A 13,862-nucleotide genomic window follows, 5' to 3' on the forward strand; every position below is an offset into this window, starting at 1 on the left:
GAGTCTCCACACTGAAAGATATGAACGAGTTCTCGTTCATATATGAACGAGATCGTTCATATCTTTCAGAAAATCGGCATGTGTGTAGGGCCTATTATTTACCCTGTCCTAGTTCTTCTAAAGGAAATCTTGCCTCTGGGTGTACTTATATTTGAATGCACTTAATTAATTATCCAATTTATCCTAAAGTAAACAGCGCACAGGCTGAGGGCCAGATGTACTAAGCTTGAAAAGTGATAAATATCACTGTGATAAAGCACCAGCCAATCGGCTCCTAACTATCATTTTTCAAACACAGCCTGTGACATGGCAGTTAGGAGCCGATTGGCTGGTGCTTTATCACAGTGATATTTATCACTTTTCAGGCTTAGTACATCTCCCCCTGAGTGTGAGATAGTCATGCCCTCATGTGGGCTAAAGAAGAACTGCAGTCTACAAAGCTAGCCCTATAAATGATGGACTAGCGTCACTTTAGCCACTATCACTGCTGTTGGAAGAATTAGGTACTGCCACAGTGTATTAATGAGTGCTTGATATGATATCATTTGGTTATGAGTCCTACTATGATGATGGAGACAGAACACAGAATGTGTATAACAAGGGTTACATGTCACATTAGAGCCGGATACAGCAGGGCGGTGGACTCTCTTTCCAATGTTTGGCGATTCACCAGGTACAACTGTTCGCGCTGGAAATGCTCAATGAGTTGGACAACACTAGGGAACACCTGGGGAAATACAAGGCAACATTAGAGGTGATTAGAGGACAACAGATTATCACACAAGTGACTGAAGTGGGAGAAAGTGAAGAGGAAATTCAGTGGAGGAACAATAGAAATGTACAAATTCATGCTAAGATGTAGAACAAATGGAGAGAAATTAAAATAGAGACAAGGGGGGCCATGTACTAAGCATTGATAAAAGTGGAGAAGTGAGCCAGTGGAGAGGTTGCCCATGGCAACCAATCAGCTGCTCTGTATACTTTTATAATATGCAAATTCTAAATGTTGCGTCAACGCTGATTGGTTGCCATGAGCAACTTGTCCACTGGCTCACTTCTGCACTTTTATCACTGCTTAGTACATGTCTCCCCTCAAGAAAACATGTTTATCTAATATGGCATACATAGTAGTGCAAGTGTTTTGTACTGTGGGGTATATTTACTAAAGCTTCTAATTATGAAAAGTGGTGATGTTAACCATAGCAACCAATCAGATTTTATCATTTTCCAGGATGCAATAGACAAATGGTAGATAGAATCTGATTGGTTGCTACGGGCAACATCACCACTTTCCATAATTAGAAGCTTTAGTAAATTTACCCATGTGAATCTGTGTTCAGTGAAGGATGGAAATGGTAAAACGTACAACAAGGCAACATATGTTATTATGTATGAGATCTGTACTCTTGTATAATCTGGTTATGTAACATAGCAGGTATTACACAACCATCTAGCACACATGCAGGTACTAACACATCCCTATGAACATCTGGGAAGCGTCCTCCCATAATGAGACACATAGGAGAAGTTATTAACATGGGGGCGCACTAAAGAGTTCAATTCTGTTACAGACTCAAAGTAAACAATAAAATAAAATAAAACTGTTTGGGCTCATTTACAAAGCACGGCTGAAGCATAGTGTAGACGCTCATGTGGAGACACTGGGCCTCTAGATTTATGCTGGTGTGCTGACATTTCTGCCAAAGCTCATGGGTTTGCTGAGCAAGTGGGTGGTGTTTGCAGAAGCCTGACACCTGCATTAGCTGATGGCCACAGTCTGGCGCAGTGAAGGTCTTACAGGCTAAGTATGGAGTAGGCACACTGGAGGACCCACTTTACAGAGCAGTCCAGAAACAACATCTGATTCAGCGAGGGACACAGAGGGTAACTATGTAGAAGTTTCTGTAGAAACACATGCTCAACTGGCAGAACTAGGGTCTTGGCCTAAACTTTTAAGGTGGTGCCTTCCAGTTGCACTTTGGCGTACACTTTCTAGGCGCACTTTGCCCAGTAAATAAAGTGAAACTGGGCAGTATCTAAGAAGAAAACGGGTAGATTTACCTAACATACATTTCACTACCGTTCCTTCAAAAAGTTCAGTCACTTTCTTTGTATAGGTATGATTGTTCCTATCAGAAGACAGATTGAGGTAACTGGTCCACCCTTGTGATTATGGCATGCACACCCTTCTGGTCACTCACCTCCTCATTCCGCTTGCCCTCCTTCCCCAACGAAAATCCACGGTTGCCCACTGCTCGTATGGGAATGTTGAAAATATGGCCATTGTAGAGCACAACCAGGGTATATGGCTGCTGATTACTGTGTGCTATGCTCACACGCACCAAAAAGCATCCGTCCTACAGATAGCACATACAGAAGTTATTAAGGAGGTCTAAGGAAAACTGGCTGCAAATCCTATAAATCAGAAATTTCCAGGTACTGTATGTTCACAACATGTGATATGAAATATTTTACAGATTGTGTAGATTAGGGATTTGTGATTTTAGCTCTCCCGTGCACCCCTTTCTAAGCTCATTCACTTTAAACCTGTGTCAGCTGCTCCTTTGGTTTGTTGGTGACTGTCTCACTTTGAAAACCATAAGTTAGTTGGCAGGTGAGCTTTAAACCAGGCAAGCACATTTGATCCTGGGAAACATAGTGGCGCACGCAGGGGTGGGGGGTGGGGTGGGGGGGTTCCAAGTACCTAGAACCCCCTCCCCCCTGATGAGCTGAATCTTCTGTTCTTGAGACGGAGACACAGCTGTCTCCGTCTCAGATAAAAGCCTCGATCGCAACCGCGGAGCTGCAGCAGCAACAGAGAGTTACCATAGCTCTCTACTATAGACAGTCCGGAGGGGTGAAGGGGGAGCTGCTGGCTGCGCAAGTTCCCTCCGTACTCACACTGCTGCCCGTCTGCTGCCAGCGCCTGGTGGAAGGGTATGCACATACTGTAACTGTGCGTATGTTTGTATTTGTAGTAATTTATGTATGTGTGTATGTGATTGTGTGTTTATTTGTGTATATGTGTTTGTGTGTCACTCTGTGTGTATATGGTGCAATAGTTCCCTGGGTGGAGACTGGCATGCACCCCTCCGTGCAGTGGAAACCAGGCGGCACTTAGTAGTCTTTGTGAGTAAATCAATGTATTAAAGTACAAAAGGCATAGTGTACCGACATTTCAATGGGCGTTTTTTTCAAGGTGCTTGGCTTGAAGAAGAAAAAACGCTTTGTGTGGCGTTGAAACTATGCCTTTTGTACTTTAATACATTGATTTACTCACAGAGACTGAGTGCCGCCTGGTTTTTACTGCACGGAGGGGGGCATGCCACCTATTGCATACAAGGAGGGGACCTCGGTATTGAGCAACATCTACAGTGAGTGCCTACTTTTTGTCATTTTATATATATATATATATATATATACATATATATACATATATATACACACACACACACACACACACACACACACACACACACACGTACGTACGATATATATATATATATATATATATACGTGCAATGGAAGGCGGCACTCAGAGACTGTTATCAGGTGAAAAAAATAGGTGCTTTAATCGACGTTTCGGGAGACGTACTCCCTTCCTCAAGACACAGCAAACAAAAGTGCAAGTGCAATACAACATTTAAAAAGACTTACCAACCCCTTGGCTCGCCCATTCCCGCTGCAGCCAGCGGCGTCCCGCTCCACGGCGCCCGCACTTCCGGGTGCAGATGGCTCCGCCCCCCGGTTGTGACGTCCTCCCGCAGACGTGGGACGTCGCCGCTGCAGGGGGGAGGCGCAGAGAATGACAGCGCGTTGCCTGGGGTTATATGTAAACAAACAAACCACCTATGAACAATCAAAGCATAACAGTAAAATTCCGACCACATCTAGTGGAAATACATGGTAAAAACATGATAAAAACATGTGAACTGTGAACATGTGAAAATAAAGATATGTACTAACCCCCCTGCACCAATAAGACACACCCTACGTATTAACCGGGTGTGATATAAAACTAAATAAACGTGCCTAAAATCCAAAATGTTGCTTAACAAATTCAATTATTAATGATAATAATAATTCAATGTGCAAACTTGCAGCTTCACTAAACATAGAGGTCACTTCCCTTTGTTCAAGACTATAACACTTGGGACTGTCAGCGCCTAATTTATGGCTGATACTTACTAGACTGATTAGCCATGCACCTAACATCTATTCCAGATTCTTAAGCCGCTAGTTTTCTGTAGTTTGAGTATGAACAATGCATATTGTTTGCTCCCATGAAAACGTTGCTGATCTTAAGTCTACATGGGAGCCTATACATGGGATGATGGCTCCAGCCTGCTGGAATAAAAGGGGCATTAGAGGAAACAATTAAGGCTGAGGTATTCATTTAAACCCCGTGGGTGAATAGTATCTAGCTTGTGGATCCACCGTGCCTCTAAACGTAACAGTTTGTTGGCTCGGTTGCCTCCCCGTAATGAGTCAGGGACCTGATCCACGATTTTGTAGCGTACCGATGCCAAGCTGTGGCGCATCTGTGCAAGACATAGGCAAGACAAAGAGAACTCTCCGCCTCAGGATACAAGAACATGTGAGAGCAATCAAAAATAAGATGGATAACCATTCAGTTCCGAAACATTTCAATAAAGTCCATAACTCAAACCCGGATCAAATGACCTTTAAGGCCATCGAGCATGTGGTGTTAGGACCCAGGGGCGGCGATCGAGATAAGAAACTAGCGCAAAGAGAAATGTTTTGGATACAAACACTTGGGACATTAATCCCTGAAGGTCTTAATGAACACTATGAACTGACTCCTTTCCTTTAGTATTCCTCTTTTTATCCAACGCGCACTTATATTATATATTTTATATTTTTTATATTGCATATAGTATTTATATCATGTGTTTGTGTGGGATATTTTCATCTTGTCCCTCCTTATTCCTCGATGTGCTCTATGTTCTGATACCACATTATGTAGCTGTCATATGTGGATTAAATATTGGAGCAAGAGAGCACACCCTTCTTATTATATATATAGTAAAGTATAATTTTTTCAACAGGTACACCATGGATTCTACTGGAGAAGAGGACCGACCTGCGTGGGAACATAAGGTAAGTATGAGTATATGGAGGTGTGGATGGATGTATTAAAGTTATACTTTCAAGGTGTGTGTGTGTTGTCTTTATTGGGGTATTTTTTTTAGTAGTAGTACTACAGGTACCAGCGGGCCCATTTTTCCGCCGCATGCTGGTACTTGTGGTTCTCCAAGTACCAGCTTGCGGGGGAGGCTTGCTGGGCCTTGTAGTACTGCTACTAAAAACAATATCATTCACTTTGAACAAAGGCTATCAGCCCCCCATCCGCAGCCCATTGGATGGGGGGGCACAGCCTCGGGCTTCACCCCTGGCCCTTGGGTGGCTGGGGGGGGGACCCCTTGATTGAAGGGGTCCCCACTCCCCCAGGGTACCCCGGCCAGGGGTGACTAGTTGGATATTTGATGCCACGGCCGCAAGGCACTGTATAAAAGTGACCCCCGGCTGTGGCATTATCTGTCCAGCTAGTGGAGCCCGGTGCTGGTTTCAAAAATACGGGGGACCCCTACGCTTTTTGTCCCCCGTATTTTTGGAACCAGGCGCAGAGCCCGGTGCTGGTTGTTTAAATATGGGGGAACCCCTGTCCATTTTTTCCCCATATTTCTGCAACCAGGATCGGCTCAAAGAGCCCGAGGCTGGTTTGCCTTAGGAGGGGGGACCCCACGCAAATTTTTTTTTACATTTAAACATTTTTTTCTTTTTTTTTGCAAGGTGCACAATGAAGCTCAGCACGGATCTCTCAGATCCGGCCGAGATTCATTGTATTAAAGTCGGCAGTGTTTTACAAGTCACTCACGTAAAACACTGCCAAAAAAAACGAATGACATCGACATCGGAAAACCCGAAAATGCAGAATACGGCAGCTTAGTAAATTAGTCGTAATCAATTCAAAAAGTTGCATATTTACACTTTCGATGTCATTCGTGATTGAACTTTGACCTCAAACGGGAAAATACGATTCTTAGTAAATTTACCCCATTGTATGCGGGAAACCAGCTAAGTAACCATTCCTAAAGGGAGTGCTGGACCATATATATATATATATATATATATATATATATTCTCTAACGTCCTAGTGGATGCTGGGGACTCCGTAAGGACCATGGGGAATAGACGGGCTCCGCTGGAGACATGGGCACTTTAAGAAAGAATTTAGATTCTGGTGTGCTCTGGCTCCTCCCTCTATGTCCCTCCTCCAGACCTCAGTTTGAATCTGTGCCCGGACGAGCTGGGTGCTGTTTAGTGAGCTCTCCTGAGCTTGCTATAAGAAAGTATTTTGTTAGGTTTTTTTATTTTCAGGGAGCTCTGCTGGCAACAGACTCCCTGCATCGTGGGACTGAGGGGAGAGAAGCAGCCCTACTCTCTGCAGATAGGTCCTGCTTCTTAGGCTACTGGACACCATTAGCTCCAGAGGGATCGTACACAGGATCTCACCCTTTGTCGTCCGATCCCGGAGCCGCGCCGCCATCCCCCTCGCAGAGCCGGAAGACAGAAGCCAGGTGAAAGAAGCAAGAAGACTTCGAAATCGGCGGCAGAAGACTCCAGTCTTCACTGAGGTAGCGCACAGCACTGCAGCTGTGCGCCATTGCTCCCACACTACACCCACATACTCCGGTCACTGTAAGGGTGCAGGGCGCAGGGGGGGGGGGGGGGGGGGCGCCCTGGGCAGCAAATAGAGACCTCTTTGGCAAAAGTTTGAATATATACAGTTGGGCACTGTATATATGTATTGGGCACTGTATATATGTATGAGCCCCCGCCAAAAATTGTTCATGAAAGCGGGACAGAAGCCCGCCATCGAGGGGGCGGGGCTTCTTCCTCAGCACTCACCAGCGCCATGTTTTTTCTCCACAGCACCGCTGAGAGGAAGCTCCCCAGCCTCTCCCCTGCAGTTACACGGTAGAAGAGGGTAAAAAGAGAGGGGGGGGGGGGCACATAATTAGGTGCAAAAATCAATATAAACAGCAGCTACTGGGTTAACATTAAGTTACTGTGTTATTCCTGGGTTAATAGCGCTGGGGTGTGTGCTGGCATACTCTCTCTCTGTCTCTCCAAAGGGCCTTATGGGGAAATTGTCTTCAGATGAGCATTCCCTGAGTGTGTGGTGTGTCGGTACGTGTGTGTCGACATGTCTGAGGTAAAAGGCTCCCCTAAGGAGGAGATGGAGCAAATATGTGTGTGAGAGGGTGTCTCCGTCGAAACGCCGACACCTGTTTGGATATGTGTAATTAAGTGCTAAGGTGAATTTATTGCACAAAAGATTAGAGAACAGACAGGGAATCTACCCATGTCTGTCCCTATGTCGCAGAGACCTTCAGAGTCTCTCAATGATCACTATCCAAAATAATAGACACTGATATCGACACGGAGTCTGACTCCAGTGTCGACTACGATAATGCAAAGTTACAGCCAAAATGGCAGAAAAGTATTCAATATATGATTATTGTAATAAAAGATGATTTGCATATCACTGATGACTCATCTGTCCCTGACACAAGGGTACACATGTTTAAGGGGAAGAAAGCTGAGGTAAATTTCCCTCCTCTCATGATGAAAAAGAGCGGGAATCTCCAGACAAGAGACTACAGTTTCCCACAAAGAATTCTGAGGGAGTATCCTTTCCCTACTAGAGCCAGGATACGATGGGAATCTTCCCCAAGGGTGTCACGTTTGCCCAAAAGGTAGCCCTGACGTAACAGCTATCCTCAGGGATTCTGTAGACAGAGATAGCGTGCACATTCTGGTACACTACTCAGACCGGCGATTGTGTCGGCATGTGTTTATAGCGCTGTGGCAGCGTGGACAGGTACCTTATCAGCAGAGATTGAGACCCTAGTATGTATATATATATATATATATATGTACCTTAAGAGATATATATATAAAAAACATGCCCAAAGAGACATGAGTCTACTGGGTCCTAGAGTCAAAGCTATGTCGATTTCTGCTTGACGTGTCCTGTAGAATATGCAATGGACAGATGATGCCGACTTAAGAGGCATATGGAAGGCTGAGGATTGTGTGGAGAAGGGTTCTCGGACCTGGTCTCCACGGCTATAGCTGGTAATTCGGATATTTTGCCTTATATTCATGCACAGCCTAGGAAAGCACGTCATTATCAAATGCAACTTTTCGAACAAAGAAACAAGAAAGTCCGAGGTGCGTCCTTACTTGCCAGAGGCAGGGGCAGAGGAAAGAAGCTGCACAACACAGCTAGTTCCCAGGAACAGAAGTCCTCCCCGGCCTCTACAAAATCCACTGCATGTCACTGGGGCTCCACAGGCGGAGCTAGGCCCGGTGGGGGCACGCCTTCGTAAGTTCAGCCACAAGTGGGTTCACTCCCTGTTAGATCCCTGGACAATAGATATTGTGTCTCAGGGATACAAGCTGGACTTTGAGATGATGCCCCCTCACCGACGGCCCTGCCGGCTTCCCCCCACGAGAGGGAAACAGTGTTAAGTGCAATTCACAAATTGTATCTTCAACAGGTGGTGGTCAAGGTTCCCCTTCTTCAACAAGGAGGGTGTTATTATTCGACCATGTTGTAGTCCCGAAACCGGACGGTTCGGTCAGACCCATATTGAATTTAAAATCCCTGAACATATACCTGAAAAGTTTCAAGTTCAAGATGGAATCGCTAAGAGTGGTCATTGCAAGCCTGAAAGGGGGAGATTTTATGGTGACTCTGGACATAAAGGATGCATACCTTCATGTCCCCATTTATCCACCTCATCAGGCATACCTCAGAATTGTGGTACGGGATTGTCATTACCAATTTCAGGCGTTGCCGTTTGGTCTCTCCACGGCCCCGAGAATATTCACCAAGGTTATGGCGGAAATGATGGTGCTCCTGCGGAAGCAAGGTGTCACTATTATCCCGTACTTGGACGATCTCCTCATAAAAGCGAGATCAAGAGAGCAGTTGCTGAACAGCGTATCACTTTCTCTGGAAGTGTAACGGCAACACGGCTGGATTCTATATATTCCAAAGTCGCAGTTGGTTCCGACAGCTCATCTGGCTCTCCTAGGCATGATCCTAGACACAGACCAGAAAAGGGTTTATCTCCCGATAGAGAGAGCTCAGGAGCTCATGACACTGGTCAGGAATCTATTAAAACCAAAACAGGTGTCAGTGCATCACTGCACTAGAGTCCTGGGAAGGATGGTGGCATCATATGAGGCCATTCCCTTCGGCAGGTTCCATGCGAGGACCTTCCAATGGGACTTACTGGACAATTGGTCCGGATCACATCTTCAGATGCATCGGTTAATCGCCCTATCCCCCAGGGCCAGGGTGTCTCTCCTGTGAAGGCTGCAGAGTGCTCACCTTCTCGAAGGTCGCAGATTCGGCATTCAGGACTGGGTCCTGGTGACCACGGATGCAAGCCTCCGAGGGTGGGGGGCAGTCACACAGGGAAGAAATTTCCAAGGGCTGTGGTCAAGTCAGGAGACTTGCCTTCACATCAACATCCTGGAACTAAGGGCCATATACAACGCCCTACGTCAAGCGGAGTACCTGCTTCGCGACCAACCGGTTCTGATTCAGTCAGACAACATCACCGCAGTGGCTCATGTAAACCGCCAAGGCGGCACAAGGAGCAGGGTGGCGATGGTAGAAGCCACCAGAATTCTTCGCTGGGCGGAGAATCACGTAAGCGCACTGTCAGCAGTGTTCATTCCGGGAGTGGACAACTGGGAAGCAGACTTCCTCAGCAGGCACGACCTCCACCTGGGAGAGTGGGGACTTCATCAAGAAGTCTTCACGCAGATTGCAAGTCGGTGGGAACTGCCACAGGTGGACATGATGGCATCCCGCCTCAACAAAAAGCTGCAGAGATATTGCGCCAGGTCAAGAGACCCTCAGGCGATAGCTGTGGACGCACTGGTGACACCGTGGGTGTTCCAGTCGGTCTATGTATTTCCTCCTCTTCCTCTCATACCCAAGGTGCTGAGAATCATAAGAAAAAGAGGAGTGAGAACAATACTCATTGTTCCGGATTGGCCAAGAAGGACTTGGTATCAAGATCTGCAAGAAATGCTCACAGAGGACCCGTGGCCTCTGCCTCTAAGACAGGACTTGTGCAACAGGGGCCCTGTCTGTTCCAAGACTTACCGCGGCTGCGTTTGACGGCATAGCGGTTGAACGCCAGATCCTAGCAGAAAAAGGCATTCCGGATGAGGTCATTCCTACGCTGATAGAGGCTAGGAAGGATGTGACGGCTCAACATTATCACCGTATATGGCGAAAATATGTGGGTTGGTGTGAGGCCAGGAATGCCCCTACGGAGGAATTCCAGCTGGGTTGTTTCCTTCACTTCCTACAGTCGGGAGTGACTTTGGGCCTTCAATTGGGTTCCATTAAGGTTCAGATTTTGGCCTTATCCATTTTCTTTCAAAAAGAACTGGCTTCTCTGCCTAAAGTTCAGACGTTTGTAAAGGGAGTGCTGCATATTCAGCCCCCTTTTGTGCCTCCAGTGGCACCTTGGGATCTTAACGTGGTGTTGAGGTTCCTGAAATCACACTGGTTTGAACCACTCAGAACGGTGGAAGTAAAATATCTCACGTGGAAGGTGGTCATGCTATTAGCCTTGGCTTCGGCTAGGCGTGTGTCAGAATTGGCGGCTTTGTCACATAAAAGCCCTTATCTGGTTTTCCATGCGGATAGAGCAGAATTGCGTACCCGCCCACAATTTCTGCCGAAAGTGGTTTCATCCTTTCATATAAACCAACCTATTGTGGTGCCTGTGGCTACTACTGACTTGGAGGATTCCGAGTCACTGGATGTGGTCAGGGCTTTGAAGGTTTATGTAGCCAGAATGGCTAAGGTCAGGAAAACAGAATCTTTGTTTATCCTGTATGCTTCCACAAGCTTGGGGCGCCTGCTTCAAAGCAAACTATTGCTCGCTGGATCTGTAACACGATTCAGCAGGCTCATTCTGCGGCTGGGTTGCCGCTGCCTAAATCAGTTAAGGCCCATTCCACAAGGAAGGTGGGCTCTTCTTGGGCGGCTGCCCGAGGGGTCTCGGCATTACAGCTTTGCCGAGCGGCTACTTGGTCGGGTTCAAACACCTTTGTAAAGTTCTACAAGTTTGATACCCTGGCTGAGGAGGACCTTGTGTTTGCTCATTCGGTGCTGCAGAGTCATCCGCACTCTCCCGCCCGTTTGGGAGCTTTGGTATAATCCCCATGGTCCTTACGGAGTCCCCAGCATCCACTAGGACGTTAGAGAAAATAAGATTTTACTTACCGGTAAATCTATTTCTCGTAGTCCGTAGTGGATGCTGGGCGCCCGTCCCAAGTGCGGACTTCTTCTGCAATGCTTGTATATAGTTATTGCTTAAATAAGGGTTATGTTATAGTTGCATCAGGGTTTATCTGATGCTCTGTTGTTGTTCATACTGTTAACTGGGTAAGGTTATCACAAGTTATACGGTGTGATTGGTGTGGCTGGTATGAGTCTTACCCTGGATTACCAAAATCCTTTCCTTGTACTGTCAGCTCTTCCGGGCACAGTTTCTCTAACTGAGGTCTGGAGGAGGGACATAGAGGGAGGAGCCAGAGCACACCAGAATCTAAATTCTTTCTTAAAGTGCCCATGTCTCCTGCGGAGCCCGTCTATTCCCCATGGTCCTTACGGAGTCCCCAGCATCCACTACGGACTACGAGAAATAGATTTACCGGTAAGTAAAATCTTATTTTATATATATATATATATATATATATATATCTTGCAGCCCACACAAGACTTAGAGCTTGATAATTCAGCCCAGTTGGGATTTTCAGTTTGACATGCCTGGTGTAGAGTTACAGGATAGGGCTGTATGTTAAGATTGAGGGGGTCTATGTACTAAGGCTTGGAGAGAGATAAAGTGGACGGAGATAAAGTACCAACACCGTAGTGAAGAGCTGACTGCCTGGTAGTTTATTTCCGTCCACTTTATCTCTCTCTAAGGCTTGGGGAGGTATGGCAAAGGAATAGATACATAGGAAAACAGAAATAAATAACACAAAGGTATGCAGAAAATATAAAGCAATATAGGGGATACGATCTATATAATCAAATGCAAGAAGCAATATGTTGTATCAAAATCAAAAAGTATATAATAATCAGAACAAAGTTTTGCCAGAGTGTTAGGTAGTTAGCAATAGTTGTGTCACTACAACTGAAGTGAGTCAGTATGCCATTAGTCATAGTGTATTGTGTGATAACTCAGGGCCCCCAGCTGTTAGGCAATGGTGAGCAGTATAACGGGAAATAGGTGAAGTTATTAAAGAACGTGTGGGTCGGTAAAATAAAATGTGTGAGCCCAGGGAAGTAATCTCAGCGTGTGGTTACAGTAATCTCGTAATTCTTAATTTGTACCTTATTAATTTTGCTCAGTGTTCTCTCTGCTTCCTTGCGTTCCATCTCTCCTCCATACCAAGATTTGCCCATCAATTCCATATCCTATATCGCAATACAGCACAAAATTGGTAATGGGAGATGGCCTTCAATATATTTTGCCAATTTTCATGACTAAATTAAGTAGTCTTATTGCACGTCATAATTATGGCAGAGTCATGAGTTTCCTAAAATAACATATAAATATATAACTGCTTTATCCCACAGATATAAATTGTTTTAAACATGTGACAGCGTGGTTGCAGGTAATTCAGGGGTTAACTGTGACAGTAAAATCTACTTCAGAGGCCAACAGGCTGTTTATAATGGGAGAAGTCTGGTGTCATAAAGTGACTGATTCTTATCACATAGATGGGTTGTTTAATAAATTGTACAGGAACTACAGATAAGCATGTTTTCATCAAAGAAAATTACGTTATAATTAGAGATGAGCGGGTTCGGTTCTCAGAGAACCGAACCCTACCGGACTTCACCACCCAAGCTCGGATCCGAGTCAGGCACGGGTTTTCCCGCCTGACTCTAAAACCAAAACGAGGCAAAACGTCATCATCCCGCTGTCGGATTTTCGCTGGGTTTGGATTCCATATAAGGAGCCGAGCGTCGCCGCCATTTTCACTCCGTCACTGGAGAGTGTAGAGAGAGGACGTGTCTCCCTCCTCAGTGTCCATGTCTTGTGCTGCATCTGTCCAGTCACAGTGGTGGTGTCCTCTGCTGCCATATGTCCAGTGCTGCTGTATAAGTCCAGTCCATTGCAGTGGTGCTGTGTTGTCCTGCATCGGTCCAGTGGTGGTGTCCCTGTGCTGCCGTATATGTCCAGTGATACTGCCGTATATGTCCAGTGATCCTGCCATATATGTCCATTGATACTGCCGTATATGTCCAGCGGTACTGCCGTATAATTCCAGTGATCCTGACGTATAATTCCAGTGATCCTGACGTATAATTCCAGTGATAATGCCGTATAATTACAGTGATCCTGCCGTATAATTACAGTGATCCTGCCGTATAATTACAGTGATCCTGCCGTATAAGTCCAGTGATGCTGCCATATATGTCCATTGATACTGCCGTATATGTCCAGCGGTACTGCTGTATAATTCCAGTGATCCTGACGTATAATTCCAGTGATCCTGACGTATAATTCCAGTGATCCTGCCGTAAAATTACAGTGATCCTGCCGTATAATTCCAGTGATCCTGCCGTATAATTCCAGTGGTACTGGCGTATAGGTCCAGTCCAGTGATACTGCAGTATATGTCCAGTGATACTGCCGTATATGTCCAGTGATCCTGCCGTATAATTCCAGTGATCCTGCCGTATAATTCCAGTGATCCTGCCGTATAATTCCAGTGGTACT

The 13,862-nt window shown here is 45.8% G+C and overlaps 1 protein-coding gene across 1 annotated transcript in view; it reads right to left on the minus strand.

The window, feature by feature from the left end:
* Positions 1-368: 368 nt before the first annotated feature.
* The window catches only part of SH2D6 (SH2 domain containing 6), a 106,971-nt gene continuing 93,477 nt past the window's right edge, over positions 369-13,862 (minus strand). Inside the window, exons 12-14 of the mRNA XM_063931984.1 lie at positions 12,467-12,550; positions 2,202-2,357; positions 369-727 (exon numbers count right to left, since the gene is read on the minus strand). Coding sequence (XP_063788054.1) covers positions 611-727; positions 2,202-2,357; positions 12,467-12,550 — 357 coding nt within the window. The 3' untranslated portion in view covers positions 369-610. The remainder of the gene's footprint in view (positions 728-2,201; positions 2,358-12,466; positions 12,551-13,862) is intronic.

The sequence above is a fragment of the Pseudophryne corroboree genome, chromosome 6, assembly GCF_028390025.1.
Source record: "Pseudophryne corroboree isolate aPseCor3 chromosome 6, aPseCor3.hap2, whole genome shotgun sequence".
NCBI classification, from domain to species: domain Eukaryota; kingdom Metazoa; phylum Chordata; class Amphibia; order Anura; family Myobatrachidae; genus Pseudophryne; species Pseudophryne corroboree.